The 21,399-nt window shown below is 40.4% G+C and overlaps 1 protein-coding gene across 2 annotated transcripts in view; it reads left to right on the top strand.

Moving 5' to 3' along the window:
* SPMAP2L (sperm microtubule associated protein 2 like) overlaps positions 1 to 21,399 on the top strand; it is a 122,331-nt gene that overhangs the window by 96,794 nt on the left and 4,138 nt on the right. For both annotated transcript variants that reach the window (XM_058298057.2, XM_058298056.1), the window contains exon 6: positions 8,308 to 8,413. In XM_058298057.2, the coding sequence (XP_058154040.1) occupies positions 8,308 to 8,413 (106 nt within the window). The remainder of the gene's footprint in view (positions 1 to 8,307; positions 8,414 to 21,399) is intronic.

The following is a 21,399-nucleotide window of genomic DNA, read 5'->3' as shown; positions in this document are numbered from 1 at the left end:
ACCTAGCTTTTGGCTGGGGCTGGCTTGAACTTGGAGGAGGGCACTCAGGAGTCCTTGCAGCCATGTTAGTCCAATTTCTTGGCAGATTTTGGCACTGTAAGTCTTTATCATGTGATTGATTTGCTCTACTTTTCCTGAGCTTTGAGGGTGATAAGCAGTGTGCACTTTCCATTGGATGTGCAGTGCTTTGGCATCTTATGGGTGATCTTGGAGATGAAGGCGGGTCCGTTGTCGGAGCCAATTGAGAGGGGTAGCCCATAGCAAGGGATGATTTCCCTGAGCAGAACTTTGACCACTTCCTCTGCCTTCTCAGCTCAAGTGGGGAAGGCTTCCACCCAGCTGGAAAAGGTGCATACCTGGATGGCATTTTGGTGAAATCAACTACTAGTTCTTTGAGAGGCACGTTGCCGATTTGCTGGATTCCTGGGGCTCCCATGGATTCTTGGTGAGGGTTGTGTTTTGCACATGTCACACATTGCTGGCATACGGCATGGGTGATAGCCACTAGACTTGGGATGTAGAAGAATCTTTCTAATACTTCTTTAAGGTGGGTTTTTCCTAAGAGTGTCCCTTCATGGTAGTCTTGTACCACGGTTGTGGCTAATATTTGGGGCACGACTGTTCTGTGATTGGGTAGTGACCACCATCCATCCGTTCCCTGAGTCCTGTTCTCAGTGAGTATCCATTCCTTTTTAGCCTGTGTTATATTGAGGCATCTGATAATTTAGAGGCTGAGGAATGAGTGCCTGCTGCGTGTACTGGAGTTTTCAGTAGTTTAAAGGTTGGAAAACAAGGGCAGCCGCCAAACTTTCAGGTGGCTGCCCCTCGTGTGCCACTCTTTTTGCTTCAACATCTGCCCTCTGATTCCCTTGAGTGACAGGGCTGTGGCCTGTCTGGTATCCCTTGCAGTGGATCATGGCCACTTTGATGAGCTCCCAAACTGCTTCTAGTAGTTCCAGAATCTGTGTGCCACATTTAATATCCTTTCCTCCTGACTTAATGAGTCCTTTTTGCTTGTATAAGGCTTCATGTGCATGAGGGTACAGAAGGCATATTTGGAATCTGTGTAGATGTTAACCTTGGCCCCAGCCGCAAGTTGTAGGGCTTGGGTGAATGCAATGAGTTCAGCTTTTTGGGCCGAGGTGTTATCCGGGAGATGCTGGGCTTCTACTGGGGTGTCAGAGGTTACCACAGCATATCCCGCTCGCCGATTACTGCCTTGAACAAAGCTACTTCCATCTGTGAAGAACTCCATGTCGGGATTTGGTAGTGGCTGATCTTGGAGGTCCAACCTGCTGGAACACACTTCTTGCAGTGTCTGGAGGCAGTCATGGGTTGAACTCCCAGGAGAGATTTTTTTTTTATCCCCCCTTGTGGCTTTTTTTTTTTTTTTTTTTTGCATGCTGCCTGCTCTCTGTGTCCATTTGCTGTGTGTTCTTCTGTGTCTATATTTATTTTATTTTATTTCTCCTCCCCCCTTGCAGCTTGCTTGCTGTCTGTTCTCTGGGTCCATTGGCTGTGCGCTCTTCTGTGTTTTTGCTTGTCTCCCCTTTTTTGTTGCATCACCTTGCTGAGTTGGCTCTCCGTGGCACCTGCGGGCTGGGCGGCGCTCCACAGCATGTGGGCGAGCCTGCCTTCACAAGGAGGCAACTGATTGAGTCACAGCTGTTTCCCTCCCAGCAGAGTTTTTATAAGTTCCAGTTGGATGGAGGGATTTTCACATATTAGGGTTTGATATTTAACCAGGCAGCTCTTAGTAAGCCAGTGTGTTCCTTTGGCTTCTAAGACTGTGACCACCATATCCGGAACCCAAACAATCATAGGTTGCCCAAGAGTTAATTTCATGGCTTCTAGTGTTAGCATTGCTACAGCAGCTACAGCTTGTAGGCACAAGAGCCATCCTTGGGCTATAGTGTCCAGTTATTTGGATAAGTAGGTTACAGGTCTTTGCCAGGAACCCAGGTACTGAGTGAGTACTCCTACTGCAATGCCCTGGTGATTATGGATGTAGAGGTAGAATGGTTTACTGAGATCTGGAAGCCCAAGGCTTGGTGCTTCCATTAGGGCCTGCTTGAGAGCAGTGAAAGTGTTTTTCTGTGGGCTCTCCCAGAGCAGGGGTTCACAGTCTCCCCACTTTGTGGCTTCATACAAAAGGCATGTAAGGACTCCAAAATTGGGGATCCAAATATGGCAGAATCCAGCCGCTCCAAGGAATTCTCGTAACTTTCGGTGAGTGTTTGGTTCAGGGATCCTGCAGATTGCCTCTTTTCTTTCAGGTCTCAATTCACGGGGCCCCTGTGCTGTTCTGTAACCCAAGTATTTGACTTGAGGCAGGCAGGTTTGGGCTTTTCTTTTGGACACCCGATAACCTTTCTCTTGCAGATGCTCTAAGAGGGTGTGGGTTCAGCTGGCACAGTTTTGGTAGGTGGGACTTCCGAGGATGAGATCATCTACATATTAGAGGAGGAAACAATTATGGCTTTTTGGCCCAAAGGACTTAAGATCTTTGGCCAGGGCTTGTCCAAAAATAGTGGGCGCATTTTTTAATCCCTGAGGGAGCTGTGCCCAGGTAAGTTGTTGCTTTCGCCAGAGCTCAGATCATAAAGGTGAAGATTGGTTGACTTTGGGGTACCACCAGAATGCAGAAGAAAGCATCCTTGAGGTCCAGGCATGACAAGTAGGCTGCCAATGTGGGTATCAAGCTGAGGAGAGTGTAAGGGTTGGGGACCGCTGGATATAGGGTCACTACTGCTGAGTTGACCACTTGCATGTCCTGGACCGGGTGGTAATCCCCATTGGCCTTTCTGACTGGGAAGGGTGGGGTATTCCATGGGGACTGTCATGGCCTTAGTATGCCTTTGTTCAGCAACCTTGGAATACGTAACCTTTCTTTCTTTCTTGAGCTTCATGTGGAATGGGATATTGTTTTATGCTTACTGGGCTGGCAGTGGGCTTTATTTCAACAACAATTGGGGGTATAGCATCTGCCATCCCTGTTGGATTTCCTTCTGCCCATACTTCGGACACATCTTCAAAGGGGCATGATACAGCCATGAATTGGCCGGCTTCAGTGAGGCAGAAGAGTCTCCATTCTTCCTGCAGAGGGAGGGTTAGTGCCACTTTTGGAGGCTTTGGTGGTCCAAATGTTAGCATGGATTGGCCCATGGTGGCAAAGGTAATCTGAGCTTGTAATTTAGACAGCAGATCCTGACCCAGAAGGGGGACTGGGCATTCTGGGAGATAACAAGAACTTGTGAGTGACTTCTTTGCCCCCAGTGTTACAGGTTCTGGTTTGGAGGAAAAACCGCTGGGCGCTCTTACCAGTTGCCCCAATGATGGCTTGCCCTTTTGATAATGGCCCAACTGGCCTGATCATTACAGAGTATTGAGCTCCAGTGTCGACCATCATGTGTATACTGTGGCCCCAAATTTGGACTCCGACCATAGGCTCCGCGGGGCTGAGAGAGTAGGAGCCCGGTCTGTCCTAATCGTCATCATCAGAGCCCTCTATTCCCACAAGTCTGATGAATTGATTTGCAGGCTTTCCTTCCGAATTTTTGCGAACCCAGTGTTTAGTTTGTGGTGCCTCGTTTGCTTTCCTGGCTAATGTTTTGGCCATCTTTTTGGAAGCGATGGAGTCGAGTGGTCTGTTGGGGCACTTCTGCTTCCAGTACCCTTCCTCCTTGCAGTATGCACACTGATTTCATCCTTGGGGTAGGCGGCCCCTCCTTGGGGCAGGGGCATCCCAGTTCACACTCCTTGACACGGGAGCTTTCTTTCTTTCGACAGTTGCTGCTGCGAGAAGGTCTGCCTTCTTTTTCATTTTCCAGTTTTCCTCCCTCTTGGTTTCTACATTGTGGTTGATGTTGATTTTGGTGGCTGCCTCCATGAGCTGGGAAATGTTCTTACCGGCGAACCTGTTTAACTTCTGTAGCTTTCTTCGAATGTCAGCCTGTGATTGGGACACAAATGCTGCATTGACCATTGTTTGGCTTTCGGGACCTTCTGAGTTGAAGGGTGTGTATACATTACACACCTTGCACGGTAGAACTGAGCAGGACTTTCATCGAGAGTCTGCAGGACCTGGGCAGTTTTAGCCATGTTTACTGCCTTACAATTACAGCTTTGAACCCTTCGACTAAGGCTCTGTGGAAGGTTTCCAGTCCGTTGGGTCCAGTTGCGTCATTGGGATCCCATTGGGGGTCATCATCTGGGAAGTATGTGCGGACATATTGGTCACTTTCTAAGGTTCCCACAAGTGGATGCTCTTTGAGCCTGGTTAGGGCTCCTTGTGTGACTCATGTTCTTTCCTCAAAGTTGAGTAAAATAATGAGTTGTTTGCAGTTGGCCCAGGTGGGTCTGTGGGTTTGCATGATGGACTAGAAGAGATCTGTCACGGCCTGAGGCTTTTCCGAGTATGATGGGGTGTGACTTTTCCAGTTCAAGAGGTTAGTGGTAGGGAAGGGTTGTTATATGAACATTCGGTTTTCTCCTTGGACCTGGCCATTGGCATCAAAATAGATTGGAGCTCGAATTTCATGGAGAGGTAGCTGTAGGTGGCCCTCTCCCTGTAGTACCTGTTTCCGGGGATCCCCATGGTCTGAGTTGTTGTCTCTTGGGGGCTCCTTCCTGACTGACTGTCGGCACTTGTGCCTGGGAATACGGCACTATGCCACCGGGGCCTGAGATTGGTGGAGGCAGCGGCTACAGGGGTGATGGGACGGTGCTACTTAGAGAAGGTGGCTGTGGTGGTGATCAGGCTACTCTACTTAGGTGAGGTACCTCTTCCTCACTCCTCGGCACTGGCCCTGTAGGAGTAATCGCATAAAGCAGTGAGAGGTGATCTTCATCTGGCTCCTTTAGCATGGGTGGGTTGGGAGTAGATTTCTGGTCCACTTTTCTAGACCTTTCATAAGGCGCTTGTTTGACCCGGTCACCTGGACAGCACCCCTGGGCCTTTGTATCAGGCAAATCCTGACTTCTTTAGTAGTGCATTTCTTTAACCAGGATGGACTTTGACTCACAGTGTCCTGTCAGGCATCGATGTATGGAAACTGGTCAGGGTGCCCTGGGTTTCCGGTCACCATGTCATAAACCTTACAGATGATCTGGGGGTTGAAGTTGCCCTCCAGGGCCCAGCCTATGCTGAAAGTTGGCCATTCTAGCTCACAAAGGATCCTGAGTTTTCCTGGTTGAAACTTTATGCCATGTACATCTCTATGGAGTGCCTGGGGAAAGTTTTTCAGCATGCAACCTAATGGGGTCTTACTCTGTGTGTTTCCCATGCTTTCACCCTGTGTCGGTGCTGCGCAACACTCATTCAATTCTTTGGCTTTGTCCATTTACAGCTACTTCCCTCCACTGCCTATAACTATATGAGGTTGCTATAGAACCATGGACTGGGACTCTGCACTCATCCCACAAAGGTTCTTTGCGTCTCACTCGGTCTCCACAATCACATCCATACAACCACCCTCCTTCCTTTTCTTTCTCAGACCTAGAGAAGATGGTTTCCTCCCAAACTCCTGGGAGTATTCAGGTCTTCTTGCGAGGTGATCAGGCTCCTCTTTTAACTTTCAGAGTCAGGCTTTTTCTATACTATGCTCCGGGGGACTTACCCGTCTGGTGTGCAGAGCTCCTCTGCTTCATTTTCAGGGTTTCCTTCAAACCCTTGGGTGCCTCTGGTTTCTTCCAGGAGGGCTCTGGTGGAGTCTACAACCTCTCTCTGGACTAAAGGGGTCCAGGGCGCCCTGGGCCAGGGTTCACCTGGGCCCTCCCAGCTTCCTTGGAGGCATCCGAGAGGGGCAACTAAACGTTGCCGTCTCTGGCCTTTGCAGCAATCCTGGACGAGCCGTCAAAAATGTTTGGCAAAGAGAGGATTCGATGATCGCAATATTGAAGACCAGGATGTGAGAATTCTCTGAGAAGGAAGGTTTATTAACAGCTGCCTGGGCCTAGCAGACTTATGTCCAAAGACTGAGGAGCCCTGAGCAGGGTTTTCAGGTTGCTTTCATATAAGAGAGAATGGAAAGAGTGGGGTTAGGGAGTGGTAGTAGGAAGCATTTGGCATGAAAGATTTATGTTTCGGCTTCTCAGGGCTTGGGGGCTTCCTGGACACTAGATAAGCTTGAATTCACACACAACCCATATCACTTAATTAGCCCTCCGGAAACTAGGCAAGCTTGAATACCTATACAGAGCCTGTATCATGGGTAAATATAAAAGGTAATATATGGGAATCCCCTATATATTTTTCTCTATATTTTTTAATGTAATATTTTGTGTGATCTATGTATCTTTTAAAAATAAAACATTAAAAAAAGAAAAAAAACTATAAATGTTTTTTGTTTGTAAGTTTTATTCTTCTAGCTTTAAAAGACTATTGTATAAAACAATAGTTATAAATCTTTGTTGATGGACAGACAATGTATAAAAGTGTAATTTAATCAGGAACAAGACAAAGATTTAAAAAAAAATTTTATTCCGCACCCCCCCCCGCCCCAGTTGTCTGTTCTCTATGTCTATTTGCTGCATGTTCTTCTTTGTCCGCTTCTGTTGTTGTCAGCGGCATGTGAATCTGTGTTTCTTTTTGTTGCGTCATCTTGTTGTGTCAGCTCTCCATGTGGGCAGCGCCATTCTTGGGCAGGCTGCACTTTCTTTCATGCTGGGCAGCTCTCCTTATGGGGTGCACGCCTTGCACGTGGGGCTTCCCTACACAGGGGATACCCCTGCGTGGCATGGCACTCCTTGCACGCATCAGCACTGCACGTGGGCCAGCTCTACACGGGTCAAGGAGGCCCGGTGTTTGAACCGCAGACCTCCCATGTGGTAGATGGATGCCCTAACCACTGGGCCAAGTCCATTTCCCAAGACAAAGATGTTAATTCTCACTGTTTTTATTCAATATCATACTAGAGATTCTAGCCAGGACAATTGTCAAGGAAAAGGCATCCATATTGGAAAGAAAGAAGTAAAACTCTTGTATTTACAAATGACATGACCTTGTATCCAGAACTCTGAGGAATCTTCCCCAAAACAATTAGTTCTAATAAATAAGTTCATAAAGGTTGCCAGATACATGGTCAATTTACAAAAATCATGTCTGAGAGTAACTTTTTCCATATTAGGTTTGTTGGTTGATTTGTAGATTTTAGTCAGAAAAAGGAATATGTGGAGAGCAGCCTATGAAAATTGGCCAATGACTGGGAGTTATGACCAGTACTATCTCAAATTGCACTGCAGAGGTGACTAGCCATCATGGAGGAGGCTTTGGTAGTGACTGGAATTCTTAGAGATTTATAAAGAGGTTTTGGTAGGAAGTAAAGTAGTTTTCAAACTGCAGGTCAAAACCCACCAATTTATAGCAATTTAGTGGTTTATAACAAATTTTGTTTTTTACATTTTTTTAAAAATTTTTATTGTCTTTTTTTAAAATGATAAATAGATCACACAAAATGTTATATTAAAAAACTAAGAGGTTCCCAAATACCCCACTCCTACACCCCGTACTCCACCCATATCAACATCCCCTTTCATCAGTAAGGTACATTCATCGCATTTGGTGAATACACCCTGGAGCACTGCCACACCCCATGGACCATAGTTTATATTGTAGTTCACACTCTCCCCTAGTCCACCCAGTGGGTTATGGCAGGATAAACAGTGTCCTACATCTGTCCCTGCAGTATCATTCAGGACAACTCCAAGTCCTGGAAATGCCCCATATCACACCTCAGCAACTCCCGTGGCTGCCGTCTCCACATTAATGATACAATTTCTTCCATTACTAGAGTCACAACAGTTCTATAGTAGAATACCAGCAAGTCCACTCCAGTCCATCTTATATCCCTCCATCTTGTTGGGCCCTGGCTCCACTCCACCTCTAAATCAAGAGGGGGCTTAGATCCCACAGGGTGGATGGATGTGATTATCCTGCTTGCAGTTGTTGGCACTCTCATGTAACCAATTTTTTAAAAAAATTCCAATGAAATTTTTAAAACTCAGAATACATTGCATAGTGAAAGCATTATATCATGATAATTTTGATAATTATGTATCTATATACACACACATACCTGTACTGTATTACAACATTAAATGTACTTATTGTGGATGATAGTAAAAACATTTTGAAAAACATTCATCTGGTAGAAAGAGTATTAGTAATTATGGAAAAACATGTTCTTAAGATATGTATATTTATTATTAATGTGAAGTTGATTATTGAATGAAAAGTGTGGTTATTGTTCCTTCATCCAATAGTTGTAATATATATTTCATGTTTTTATTTTCATGTATGCCCTTCAGTGATAACTTGATAAAATATTCTCTTCAAATCCCTGATCCTTCTCCCCGGATATTACGACTCTCAAAAGTGAAAGGCATAGACCCAAACTATGTTCCTCCAAAAGACGTAAGTGTGCCAGAAACAGTTTCTTATTGACTTTGTAACAGTTCCTGCTTATTTTCTCCTTTCATCTAATGGTGACCTTTTCTTACTACCTCCACTATGCCTAGTGTGTCACTCAGTATTTGATCAGAGAAGCAGAACCACTATGAATTTTATATAAATATAAAATAAGGACTTTATTACAGGGATTAGGCTTGAACAACTGTGGGAGCTAGTGGAGAAGTCTGTGGAAGTCTCTTTCAATGACTGAGACTTAGGTCTGGTTATAGACCTCGAACCACTGAGAGATGGTAGGGATAGGGCCTGAGTGCAATCAGCATTTCCCTAGAAGGCATCTACCTCACAGGAGGCCATTACAAGTTCTTCAGGGAAGGGGAACCTTACCTCCTCAGAGAGGGGACGCAGGGCTAATTCTAATGGTAAGAAATTCTCAGCATTATTTAGGGGTTTAAAGTCCCCAGCTTCACTGGAATGTGACATATATCCCTATTCCAATTTTCAAGGTCCCACTCCTTCCCAATCATAGCCCTAACTTTAACATAAATGACCATAAAGTTTTGAAAACCCAATTTACAATGTAATTCCAGCCACCCATGGAGTTAGATTTTGGACTTGGTTTTCAGAATTTTGGGCCCTGACTATAAAGCGTTTTTTTTAGGGCAGTCAGAGAAGCTTTCTGGTGCCTTACTTGAAATTTAAGGTGGGAATTTCAAGTCCTGAGGAGATAATTGTCTTTCCTCAACTTCCTTAGAAGCAACCAAACAACCCCATTTTATGCCTTTATTTTCACTTAAATGTTCTCTGGCAGCAAGTGCTTTGTCACCCAAAGGCTTGCATTCTGTTTTGCCACCACATGCCATGGACTACCAGTGCCTTTTTTTCCCCCAAACTACTGTCAATGGGAACATTAATATCTTTACATCTGAACAACTCTAGTAACCTAGAACCAGTACAGAGAACCCATCCTTTAAGTTCTGATCTAGTTATTTATTACTGCATACCAAACAACCCCTAAACTTAGTGGCATAAAACAATACACACTTTATTATGCTCAAGGATTCCATGAATCAGAAATTCTGACAGGCCAGCCTCAACTAGGAAATCTCTAAAGACCACAGTGTCTCAAATGGTAGAGTGCTAGAATCATCTGGATGCTCCTTCCCACCTATGGCACCTAGACTGAGATGCCTTGAAGACTGGACTCAGTTGGGACTAACTTCAGGAGCACCTGCATGTACCTTCTCCATGTGGACTGGGCCTCTTTGAACATGGTAGCTGTGTTCTGAGAAGAAGCATCTAAAATGGAATGGCCCGAGGGTGAGTGTTCCAAGAGAACCGGGTGGAAGCTGCATGGTTTTTTAAGATAGCCTTGGAAATCACTGCAGACATACTCTGTTGACTGATGCAATTACAAGTCTGATCAGATTCAAGGGGGCTGGAGCACAATCCCACCTCCCAATCAGAGAAGTGTTGAAGAATTTATATCTACTTTTTAAAAAACTGTCACATCCAAGGATGTGAGTCTTTTGCAATCCTTGAGCATGGGTTTTGTATGCAGAAAAGCGTATTCAGAGGTATGCTCTTGATTTAAATAATTATCAACTCTGAAAATTACAAATTTAAAAATCTATTTCTTTTAGTCTAAAGTTCGACTTGCAAGTTTTATTTATTTATAATTCTAGTGGTTTTAACAATGATTTTTAAGAGTCCTGAATAATGTTTGAATGGGACTGTATAGCATAGTGAACCCTATTGCAAATGATGAGTGTGGTTAATAGTACAAACCAAAGAGTGTTTTTCCATGAATCAGAACAAATGTACATTGATATTACATGATGTTAATAATAGAGTAATATCTGAACTAAAATGCACCTAAAGCAAACTTTGGACTATAGTGAATAGTAATATACCAATATTTTTTCATCAATTGTTAAAGAAAAAAAAGAGAATTATCCTAGGTGACAGAAACCTGTATAGTGTTTGATTTGGTTTCTAAACTTAGTTAATTATATAACTTCAAAAATGTAAATATTTAGAAGTATATTATATTTGGTTTAAGTACTTCAACCATCTACATAATAAAAATAAACTTCTCAAATGTCAAATAATTATTTTTAAATCTAATACTTTATTTAACTTATAAATACGGTGAACCTGACTTTTAAAAGATCTTCTAATATTGAACATAAACTTGATTTAAATTTAATATAATTCAAATTTCATCAATTGTTGCACACACTCTTTTTTAAAAAAATGGCAATTTTATTGAAACATATTAATAAAGCATATACTTCATCCAAAGTGTGTAATCAATGGTATTTGATATAATCACATAATTGTGCATTCATCACTTCAATCATTATTAGAGCATTTTCATTATTTCAAGGATAATAATAAAATTCATCACCTTTCAATCTGTTTCCCCTGCTGTACATAGGTGCTATTTATGCCTATTTGTTATTTATTTATTTTAAAGCAGTATTATTAAGATATATTCACATGTAATCTATCCAAAGGCACACACTAACTTGTAACACAAAATATTGATTCTATAATTTCAAATCTTATTTTTTTTCACAGTTAGTTGAAGAATATAAATCTTGCCAGAGTTATAAAACAAAAATCACATGCCCCAAGAAAGAAGCCAAGTTACTATCACAGTTATTTGAGGTTACTTATCACTAGAGACTTTGGCTGGATGACCTGGAGCAAGAATTTTCATCTCTGTGACTATCATACTTAGCCCCATTTTTATAGTAATGTTGTCAGAGACTATAAAATTTGAAAAGAATTTGTTCTCATAGCTCACTTAGCCCCTGGCTACTTACAGATGTCTGCAACTCCTACCCAAGCTAATCAGTTTGTTTCAATATTTTAAATCTTTGATGCTTAAGACTCTTAAGTCCAACAGATACTTTTAAGTATTATCCATTCAAATTTTGAATATCTCACATGGCCTTGTCTGACTTGCTGTCCCAGATTATGAAGTCATTTTGTGGACATGTCCCTCCCCTGGCTCATTCTTAATCTGATTATTTTCTGAGAAGAAAAATTCTACAAATATAATTACTGGATCAAGGGTATGAAAATTTTTGAGATGATTCATATAAAATCTCAAAATGTGCTAATAAAAAAATTTGATTTACATACTCAATTGTTTTATTTGGTCTGCCTTCTTCACAGCACCCTTGACAACATTATTTATTTTATAAAATATTAATTTTGTAATGAAAATAACATCTCATTAATAAAAACACTTTCACTTTTCTGATTATCAATAAGTTCAAAGTTTCCCACATTTACTTACTATGTGTATTTTTGTTTTGTAAATTTATCAATTCATAGCTTTATTTCTTTTTCTAATGGCCTGTCAATTTTTTATAGATTCATGGAATTTATTTACATATTAGGGATATTAAGTCTTTATCTCTTATATGTCTTGTAAATCTTTTCCCCAGCTTTTAATTTGAAAATTTTGAGTTATAGTTTATATAAAATGCATAGATCTTACATGCATAGTCCAATGAGTTAACAAATGTGTATGTCCATGAATTAGCAATCTAAATCAAGATATAAAACATTTCCATAATTCCAAAAAGTCTCCTCAGTACTGTTTCCAGTCCATTCTTGCTTTGCTCCCCAGAGGCAACTGATGTTCATATTCTTATTACCATAGATTACTTAAAAAAAAAAATTAATGTAAGCGGAATCATACAATTTTTAAAAGATTTATTTATTTCAACACACACACACCCATTGTCCTACACTCTCTGTCCCTTCACTGTGCATTCTTCTAGTTACTTGTCTTCTCTTTAGGTGGCACTAGGAACCATTCTGGGACCTTCTGGAGTGGGAGAGAGGTGCTCAATATCTTGCGCCACATCAGCTCCCTGGTCTTCTGCATCTCTTGTTGTCTCTCCTCTATGTCTCTTTTTGTTGCATCATCTTGCTTCGCCAGCTCTCCTCTTGGGCCAGCACTCCTGCACAGGTCAGCTCGCCACGTGGGCCAGCACTCCATGTGGGCCAGCTCTCCATGCTGGCCAGCTTGCCTTCACCAGGAGGCCCCAGCTATTGAACCCTGGACCTCCCATATGGTAGACGGAAGCCCAATCACTTGAGCCAAGATACATACTCTTTAGTGTCTGGCTTTTTTGCTCAACACTGTTTTTGAGATTCATTATTTTATTGTATGATTGAATGTACCAGTAGATTATTCCTTTTTATTACCAGGTAGTATTTCAATGTGTAACTGTAGCACTTTTTTTTTTTTATCCATTCACGTTTGAGGGATGTGTCTTGTTTGGCACTATTATGAATAAAGTTGCTATGAACATTCATGTACAGATATTTTAGTAGGCATATGTTTTCATTCCTTTGGGTAAATATCTATCCAACGGTCAGAGGGCAGATATATATTTAGTTTTATAAGAAAATGATAAAATATTTTCCAAAGTGATTGTGCCATATTTTTACTCTGCAGCAAAGTATGAGTGATCAGATGCTTCATAGGCTTGCCAACATTGGACATTATGAATTTTAACCATTTTTAGTAAGTCATAGTGATAATCTCATTCTGGTTTTAATGATGACTAATCATCCAGGATGACTAATGATCTTGCATGCCTGTCATTTGCTTGCTGACCATTTGTGTATCTTCTTTTGTCTTTTAGCTAGTGGGTTGTTTATTTTGGAGTTTTGCTTTATTTTTGGTTTTTTTTTTGGTAGATTCCTTAGGGTTTTCTACATACACATCATGTTGTTTATGAATAGAGAATTTTTCTCTTATTGAGGCTTTGCCCAATTTTTAAAAGTAGGTTTTAAAATTTTTATTAATATGTAAAAGTTTTTTATATATTGTAGATATATGTCCTTTGTCAGGGTTATGTATTTGTAAGTATTTTCTTCTGGTGTATGCCTTACTGTGGCAGTTCAAGATTATTTATGAATCCCAAAGAGAGAGATTATGTTTGTAAACGAATCTGTTCCTTAGGTGTGATGTCCTATGAATGCATTAGATTCAGCTGACATGTCTTAAATTACCTGTTAAGATTAGGGCTTTGAGGCATGTTCTCGCCTTACTATTTTGCCTGAGGACCTGTCCTACCCTCACCACTGTCACCTTTTTTCCTCTGCCATGTGACCAGGCAAGTAACTCTGGGGATTTATAATGGTCTATAATGGGGAATTGTAGCTTGTAAATTAGCCCTCTTCATCCCTTTTCATCCCCTTCCTCACTACCTGGGACCCCTGCTCTGTTACTTTCTCCCATTTTTCTCTCCCTACCCAAAAAAGTACTGGCCTAACTCAAAAAAAAAAAAAAAAAGGGTTTTGATTTTTTATTTGAACACATCATAGGGCATGACCCAGATTGAGTCCCCACCCCCTTGGTAGGCTGATATAAACAGACACTTACTCAAGAAGACACATGGAAGAGGAGAGAACTTGGTCATTCTGGTCCTGCCACATGTAAGAAAGGAGAAGGCTTAAACATCTAAAGCCCCAGGAAGAGAGATGAGCCATTTCCCTGATAGTTTGCAGCCAAAGAGAACAGAGCAGGTGAGCAGCTGAGAAGGCCCGAGAACAGCAGAGATCGCCCACCCTCTTGCTTCACGTGGTAACAGACTTTGGTGAGAAAGCAGCCTTGAGCTGGACTCTTTAGGGCCTTTACCTCAAATAAATACCCTTTATAAAAGCCAGCATATTTCTGGTACTTTGCATCAGTACTCCTTTGGCTGACTAATCTACTTACCTATTAATTTTCTTAATCATTTGTTAAAAAAAAGTTTTAATTTTGAGGAAGTTCAATGTGTCCAGTTTTATTTTATGATTAGTGCTTTTGGTGTCTTGACTAGGACTCTTTGAATAACCCCAGGCTGTGACGGTATTCTTTTATATTTTCCTCTAGAATCTTTATAGTTTTCATTTTTGTGTTTATGTATATGCTCTACCTTGAATTAGATTTTTGTATATGTGAGTAGAGATTCCATGTGTACATCCAGTTTTTCCAGGACCATTTATTGAAAAGACTTTTCTTTCCCCATTGAATCCTCTTGGGTTTATATCTGGACTCCCAGTACTGTTCCAATTATTTTTGTGTCCATGTTTATGTCACTACTGCACTGTCTTGATTACTATTGTTTCACAGTAACTCATTTTTTAAAGGTTTGTTTATTTATTTTATTATTTTTAAAATTTATCCCCCCTCGCTGATAGTTCTCTTGTCTGTCTGCTCATTGTTTGCTTGCCTTTTCCAAGAGGCACCAGAAACTGAACCCAGGACCTCCCACATGAGAAGAAAGGGCCCAATGGCCTGAGCCACATCCACTTTCTGTGAGCAGTGCTGTCTGCTGGCTTTTGGCATCTGCTCATTGCAGCAGGTGAGGCATCTGCTTGTTTTCTTTAGGAAACACCAGGAACTGAAACTGGGACTTCCCTTGTGATAGGCAGGCATTCAACTGGTTGAGCCACACCTGCTTCACTTATAGTAATTCATTAAATAAGGTAGTGTAAGTCCTCTAATTTTGTTATTTTGTTCTTTTCAATTTATTTTAGCTCTTCTACATCTTGCATTTTCATATAAATTTTAGAATCAGCTTGTCAGTTTCTACAAAAATGCATCCTGAGGGGTTTTTTTCTTTTCTTTTCTTTTCTTTTAGATATATGAACCAGAGATTGAACCCAGGACCTCATATGTGGGAAGCCAGTGCTCAACCACTGAGCCACGTCCGCTCCCCTGTATTGGTTCCCTTATCTGTTTGCTCATTGTTTGCTCATTTTCTTTAGGAGGCACCGGGAACCGAACCTGGGATGTCCCATGTGGGAGATGAGCACTCACCTGCTTAAGCCACATCCATTCCTGCATCCTGAGATTTTTGATTAGATTGCAGGGAGTAGATATGGTCCAGTGCCTCCTGAAAAAAACGATAAGCAAAACAAACAAAAAACCGACTCAGGGAAGCCATTGTGGCTCAGTGGTTGAGTTCTGGCTTCCCATATATGAGGTCCTGGGTTCAATCCCCAGTTCCCAGTACCTCAAAAAATAGATATATTAATTGAATATATAAAACAATTTAAGGAGAATTGACATTTTAATAGTAGTCTTCAAATCCATGAATATTTTATATCTCCCCTATTTATTCAGACCATTTTTAAGTTTTCTAAACAATGCGTTGTCATTTTCCTTGTAGAACTCTTGGACAACTTTTGTTAATTTATTCTAGTATTTTGTGATTTTGAAGCCATAATGAATCATATATTTTTTCCATTTTTTATTTGTTAGTACACTAGATTTTGTTCCACAGGTAACTGAGGTTTCTTTTTTTTTTTCTTCAATCTTTTTTCTCTGTGTGCTTTTAGATAATTTATATTACCTGTTATCAAGTTCATTGATCCTTTCTTCCACAGTGTCCAGTCTTCTGTTTGTCATAGCTAATGAGTTTTTCATTCAGATGCTGTGTTTTTCAATTCTTGGACTTACAGTTGGTTCTTTTTTTTTTTTTTAAAGGTTTTTATAATTTCCATATCTCTCCTGAAATTCTCAGTCTCTTAACCCATTATGACCATCTTTTGAATCTTTATCATATTTTATTTATTTATATTAACTTTTTAAATCTTTGCTAATTCCCACTTTTGGGTTATCTCTGGGTCTGCTTCTGTTGATAGTTTTTCTTTTCATTATAGTATTTTCCTGTTTTATCACGTCTAGTATTTTTAATTGTACAGTGGAAATTATGGATGGCATGCTATACCGATTCTAGATTCTGTTATCTTCCTCAGAATAGTGTTGAGTTTTATTACAGCAAGCAAAATACTGGTGTAACACCTTAATCCTATGAGACTTGTTCATAGGATTCCTTATGAGGACTTGTTTTTAGACTTTGTTGAAGTCTTTTTTATTTTAGTTCCAAGGTATAACCTCAGTCCTGGGATGTCATCCTTATTACTAAGATGACACCTTTATAGGATTTCAAGGAAAAACCCAAGTTACTTAGCAAGAACCTCTAACTTGGTGTAACTTGAACTCCAAACACTATAGCCCCAGCACTGGTCAACTACAAAAATCTTTATTTGGCTCTTTTAATCTTCAAGCTGCTGCTTTATACTGGCTTATTTGAAGTGTCATCCTGCACATGTATAGTTTAATAATGGTCATGGGGAAAACAGGCTAATTGTGGGTTTCACCCAGTATACATAACTTCTTTCTTTTTTGTTTTACTATATTTTTGAAATAATCATAAACAAAGAAAATTTGCAAATACTGTACAAAGAAATATTTTTTTCCGGAACCATTTGAGAATAAGTTGCTAACTTATTGACCCATCAGCCCTTAAATAGTACATTTTCTTTTTGTGTGTGTGTGTCTTTATTTATTTTTTAATGTTACATTAAAAAAATATGAGGTCCCCATATACCATCCACCCTCCTCACCCCACTCCTCCCCCCATAACAACAACCTCCTCAATCATCATGAGATATTCATTGCTTTTGGTGAATACATCTCTGAGCACCACTGCACCCCATGGTCAATGGTCCACATCATGGCCCACACTCTCCCACAGTCCACCCAGTGGGCCATGAGAGGACACACAATGTCTGGTAACTGTCCCCGCAGCACCACTCAGGACAACTCCAAGTCCCAAAAACGCCTCCACGTCACATCTCTTCCTCCCACTCCCTACCCCCAGCAGCCACCATGGCCACCCTCTCCACACCAATGCCACATTTTCTTCGATTACTAATCACAATAGTTCATGAATAGAATATCAGTAAGTCCACTCTAATCCATACTCTATTCCTCCATCCTATGGACCCTAGAATGGTTGTGTCCACTCCACATCTATATCAAGAGAGGGCCTAGATTCCACATGGATGCTGGATGCATACATTTTCTTTTAACAAAGATTCTCCTACATGACCATAATATAACCATCAAAATTGAGGATTAAACAAAATGCAAGATATATTACCACCATCTAATCTATAGATCACATTTAAGTTTCATTAATTTTTCCAATAATATTCTCTAAAACAGAATGATCCAGTTCAGAATCATATGCTGCATTTGTCATGTGTCTCAGTCTTCTTAAGCCTGGAATGATTCCTCAGTCTTTCCTTGACTTTCTTGACTTTGACACTTTTGAAATTTACAGTCGTTGTTTTGAATAATAATGCTCAAAGTGGATTTGTCTGGATGTTCCTCATGATGAGTATGAAATTATGACTCTTTAGCATATACATACAGGAACATACACACATTTATACCTATATTTATTTCCATACCTGTCTAATGAAAACCATTACTTCCCACTGAATCTCCAATTCTAACCCAACACTGCAGGGTTAATTCTCTTTTCCTCCCTTTCCATATTTGTAGCTCTATTCTCTGAAGGTTATAAACCTTTATCCCATTATCCTTAATATAGTTACTTATTTTATCAATGTTTTAGTTTGCTACACTGCTGAAAGCAGATAACATAAAATGGTTGGCTTTTAACAATGGGAATTTATTAGTTTACAGATGTACCATTTTTGAGTCCATGAAAATGTCCAAATCAAGGCTCGATCCAGATGATGCTTTCTTCCCAAAGTCTGGATGTTGATGATCCTTGGCTTCTCTGCCACATGACAAGGCACATGGCAGTGTCTGCTGGTCTCTCCCTTCTCTTCCAGGTTTCATTGCTTTTAGCTTCTTGCTTCCATAGCTTTCTGTCTTGTCTGAATTATATTCTCTTATAAAGGACTCCAGTGAGAGGATTAAAACCCACTCTGGGCCATACCTTAACTTTTAGTAACTTCATGAAACCTACTTACAATAGGTTTATACCAGTATTAGATTAGCTATAAGAGCATGATTTCCTGGGGGTACATTCAGTTCCAAACTACCACAGTCTCACAGTGTATTGTAGTTCTCCTATCTCTGCTGCCATCTCCTCTTCCATGTGGTTACTTAGACCCTGCACTGGGCCCTCCTCCCCCATCTCAGGCTCTGCTCCCCATGCCCGGATGCCTGTTCCCATGTGAACCACTACCTCCCCCAGCTTGGGTTCTGTTATCTCTTGCTAGACCACCCTCTCATGCTGCTCAGGCTCGAACATCCTGCTCTGGGCTGCTGTGGCATCTCCCTTTCCCCTGGGCTCAGACACCTACCTTGCTTAGCTTTCCCGGTTATTCTGGAAGGAAAGAGGAAGAACCACTTTCCTTCTTTCAAGTGTTATTGCCTACTTTTTCTTGCTCTCCAGTGCAGTCATAGAGTTTTAAAGTCTACTCCAGAGTCTGTAACCGTTATCAGCAGGAGGGTTAGTTCAACACAAGCTACTCTGACATTACTGGAAACAGAATCCTTGAATTTACCTTTTAATTTTGTTTTTGGTATTTGGGGATTTAAAATCTTTAAATTTCTTTTTCCTTTTCTTTTTTCTCCTTTAAATTTCATATGGGGTAAACTCTACTAATCTTGCTCCTTCAAGATTTCTTGTTACTCTATGCTTAGAAAGTCCTTCCCCAAAAGAAAGCAGATAGTCACATCTAGCTGTATGCCTGACCTGGCTTGAACTGGCACAGTTCTATCAGGAGGAGACCTGATTATTTAGATCTCCTCCCAACTTTGCATTTAGTGTTATCACCTTGATAGCCTGACATTGGCCATGGTGGGAATATTTATACCATGGAAATTGGCAAGCATTACAATTCAGCTCCCCCACGCCGTCCTCCTCTGGAGAGCTGGTGGTTAAACGCCAGCATACCACTGGTCGCCCCTATTTTCTTTTAGTTTTTTTTTTTAAACAAATCAATTTTATTTATATATTCATAGAGCATATAATTCATCCAAAGCATATAATCAGTGGTATTTTGTATAATCACATAGTTGTGCAGATATCACTTCAGTCATTATTAGAACATTTTAATTATTTTAATAATAAAAAATAGACAAAATTCTTCACCTCTCAATTTTTGAATCCTTCCCCTGCTGTACATAGCTGCTATTTCTGGCTATTCTTGCACTTATTAAGCAGTTTTATTGAGCTATATTCACATATCATACAATTTATCCAAAGTGTATAATCAATGGCTTTTAGTATAATCACAATGTTGTGCATTTTTCACCAAAAAAATTTTTTGAATAATTTCATTGCTCCAAAAAGAAAGGGCTGGGAGAGGACTGCTGAAGGGTGTGAAGTTATTCTTACAGTATTTTTGTGATTTTTTTCTATATATATTTTTAATTAGGGAAGTTGTGAACTTACAAAACAATCTTGCATAATGTGCAGATCCCCATACATTACCCCTCCACCACCTCCTTACATCGTTGTGGAATATTTGTTACAGATTATGAAAGAACATGATCAGACTATTACCACTAACTATGGCCCATAGCATACACTTGGTATATTTTTTTCCATATACCCCCTATTATTAACACTATGTATTAGTATTGTATATTTGTTATATAGTTCATGAGAGAACACACTCATATTTGTACTGTTAACCATAGTCCGTCTTCCACACATGGTTCACTGTGGTATAGAGTCACATGCCTTATACATTTTATGTAAAGTATACACTCTCACTTTCATCACAGAGTTGTACAGTCATTCGTGATTTCTTTTTATTTTTTAAAATAGTTAATTCCTCAGTCTATTTGAAGTGTATTTTTATATAAAGTATAGGGTAAGAATTTCCCCTCCATTTGCCCCAGTCTTTATTCACTGCCTCAGTTATTCTACAATATTATTTATACTAGAGTAGGAATTTTCAAAAATATGGCCAAGGGGTCCATAACAGTTCCCAGGACCCTTTTAGGTAATCTGCAAGGTCAAAATCATGTATGGGTAGCGGTCCATTCAGTGTGCAGGATAGACCAATGAATTTTAAGGTAGTGGAGTATGAAAAGTTCATTGACATAATTTCAGATTGTACATCACAACTAACATTTAAGAAACTACCATTTGTCAAGTTTTAGTGTAGAATCAAAGAAGAGTGTAGCAGTTTGGTATTATTTATGAATTCCAAAAATAGATATTGGATTAAGTTTGTAAATTGGTCGGTTCCTCTGGGTACATTAGATTATATTGGATTCAGAAGTTTCACTCTTAAACTTGATTAAATTATTATTAAGGCTTTGATGAGGCCATGTTAGTAGGATGTTGAATGGGGCAGGGACTCAGAGAAAACGACAGGGCAGAGGAGTTAGTTGGAGTTTTGATAATGGAGCTTCAGGAAGTAAATACACAGAGAAGCAGATACTTGAGGAAGGAGAGAAGGCTCCATCAGACACGGCAGAAGCCCCTGGAAGAGAGAGAAGCTGTTCACCTGATAGTCTATAGCTTGCCTGTGGAGAGAGCAGAGCAGCTGAGCCCAGAGAGAAATGACCCCCTGGAGAGAGATGAGACTTATCCCAGCCTACAGCTGATATTGGAAGAAAGCTGGGACCATGGAGCCTGAAGAGGAAGAGGAAGCCTGAACCCTTGCAGACATCAGCAGCCATCTTGCTCCAACACATGGCAACAGACTTCAGTGATGGAAGTAACTTACGCTTTATGGCCTGGTAAACAGTAAGCTTCTATCCCAAATAAATACCCTTTATAAAATCTAACAGATTTCCGGCACTTTGCATCAGCAACCTTTTGCTTGACTAATACAAAGAGTGACTTGGGGATTAGGACAGTATTGTCTTTGGAGATATTTGGTTCTACTTTTTTTAATGGCTTTGGTTTCTTTTTCTTATCTGTTCCAATTAGAAGAGAGTCACTTAAATCCACTTTAAGCACAGTGATTTGTGACAATGTGAGCCCTACTTTCCAAAGAGCAAAAATTATTAAGAAGAAGGCAGAGCTCTCCTCGGTATGGTCATCTCATATGGTAGGTTTGAGTCTTACCCCTAGGCTGAGTTTATCATTCCACAAATCAGCATCACCATTTATCTCTGAGCCAATAGCTAACATTGTTTGCTTTTTTTCTCCCCACCTTTAGTTTTACAGGTAGGTTCTTGG

The sequence above is a fragment of the Dasypus novemcinctus genome, chromosome 1 (assembly GCF_030445035.2).
Source record: "Dasypus novemcinctus isolate mDasNov1 chromosome 1, mDasNov1.1.hap2, whole genome shotgun sequence".
Lineage (NCBI taxonomy): Eukaryota > Metazoa > Chordata > Mammalia > Cingulata > Dasypodidae > Dasypus > Dasypus novemcinctus.
The sequence above is the reverse complement of the archived record's forward strand: the minus strand, read 5'-3'. Positions and strand labels throughout refer to the sequence as shown.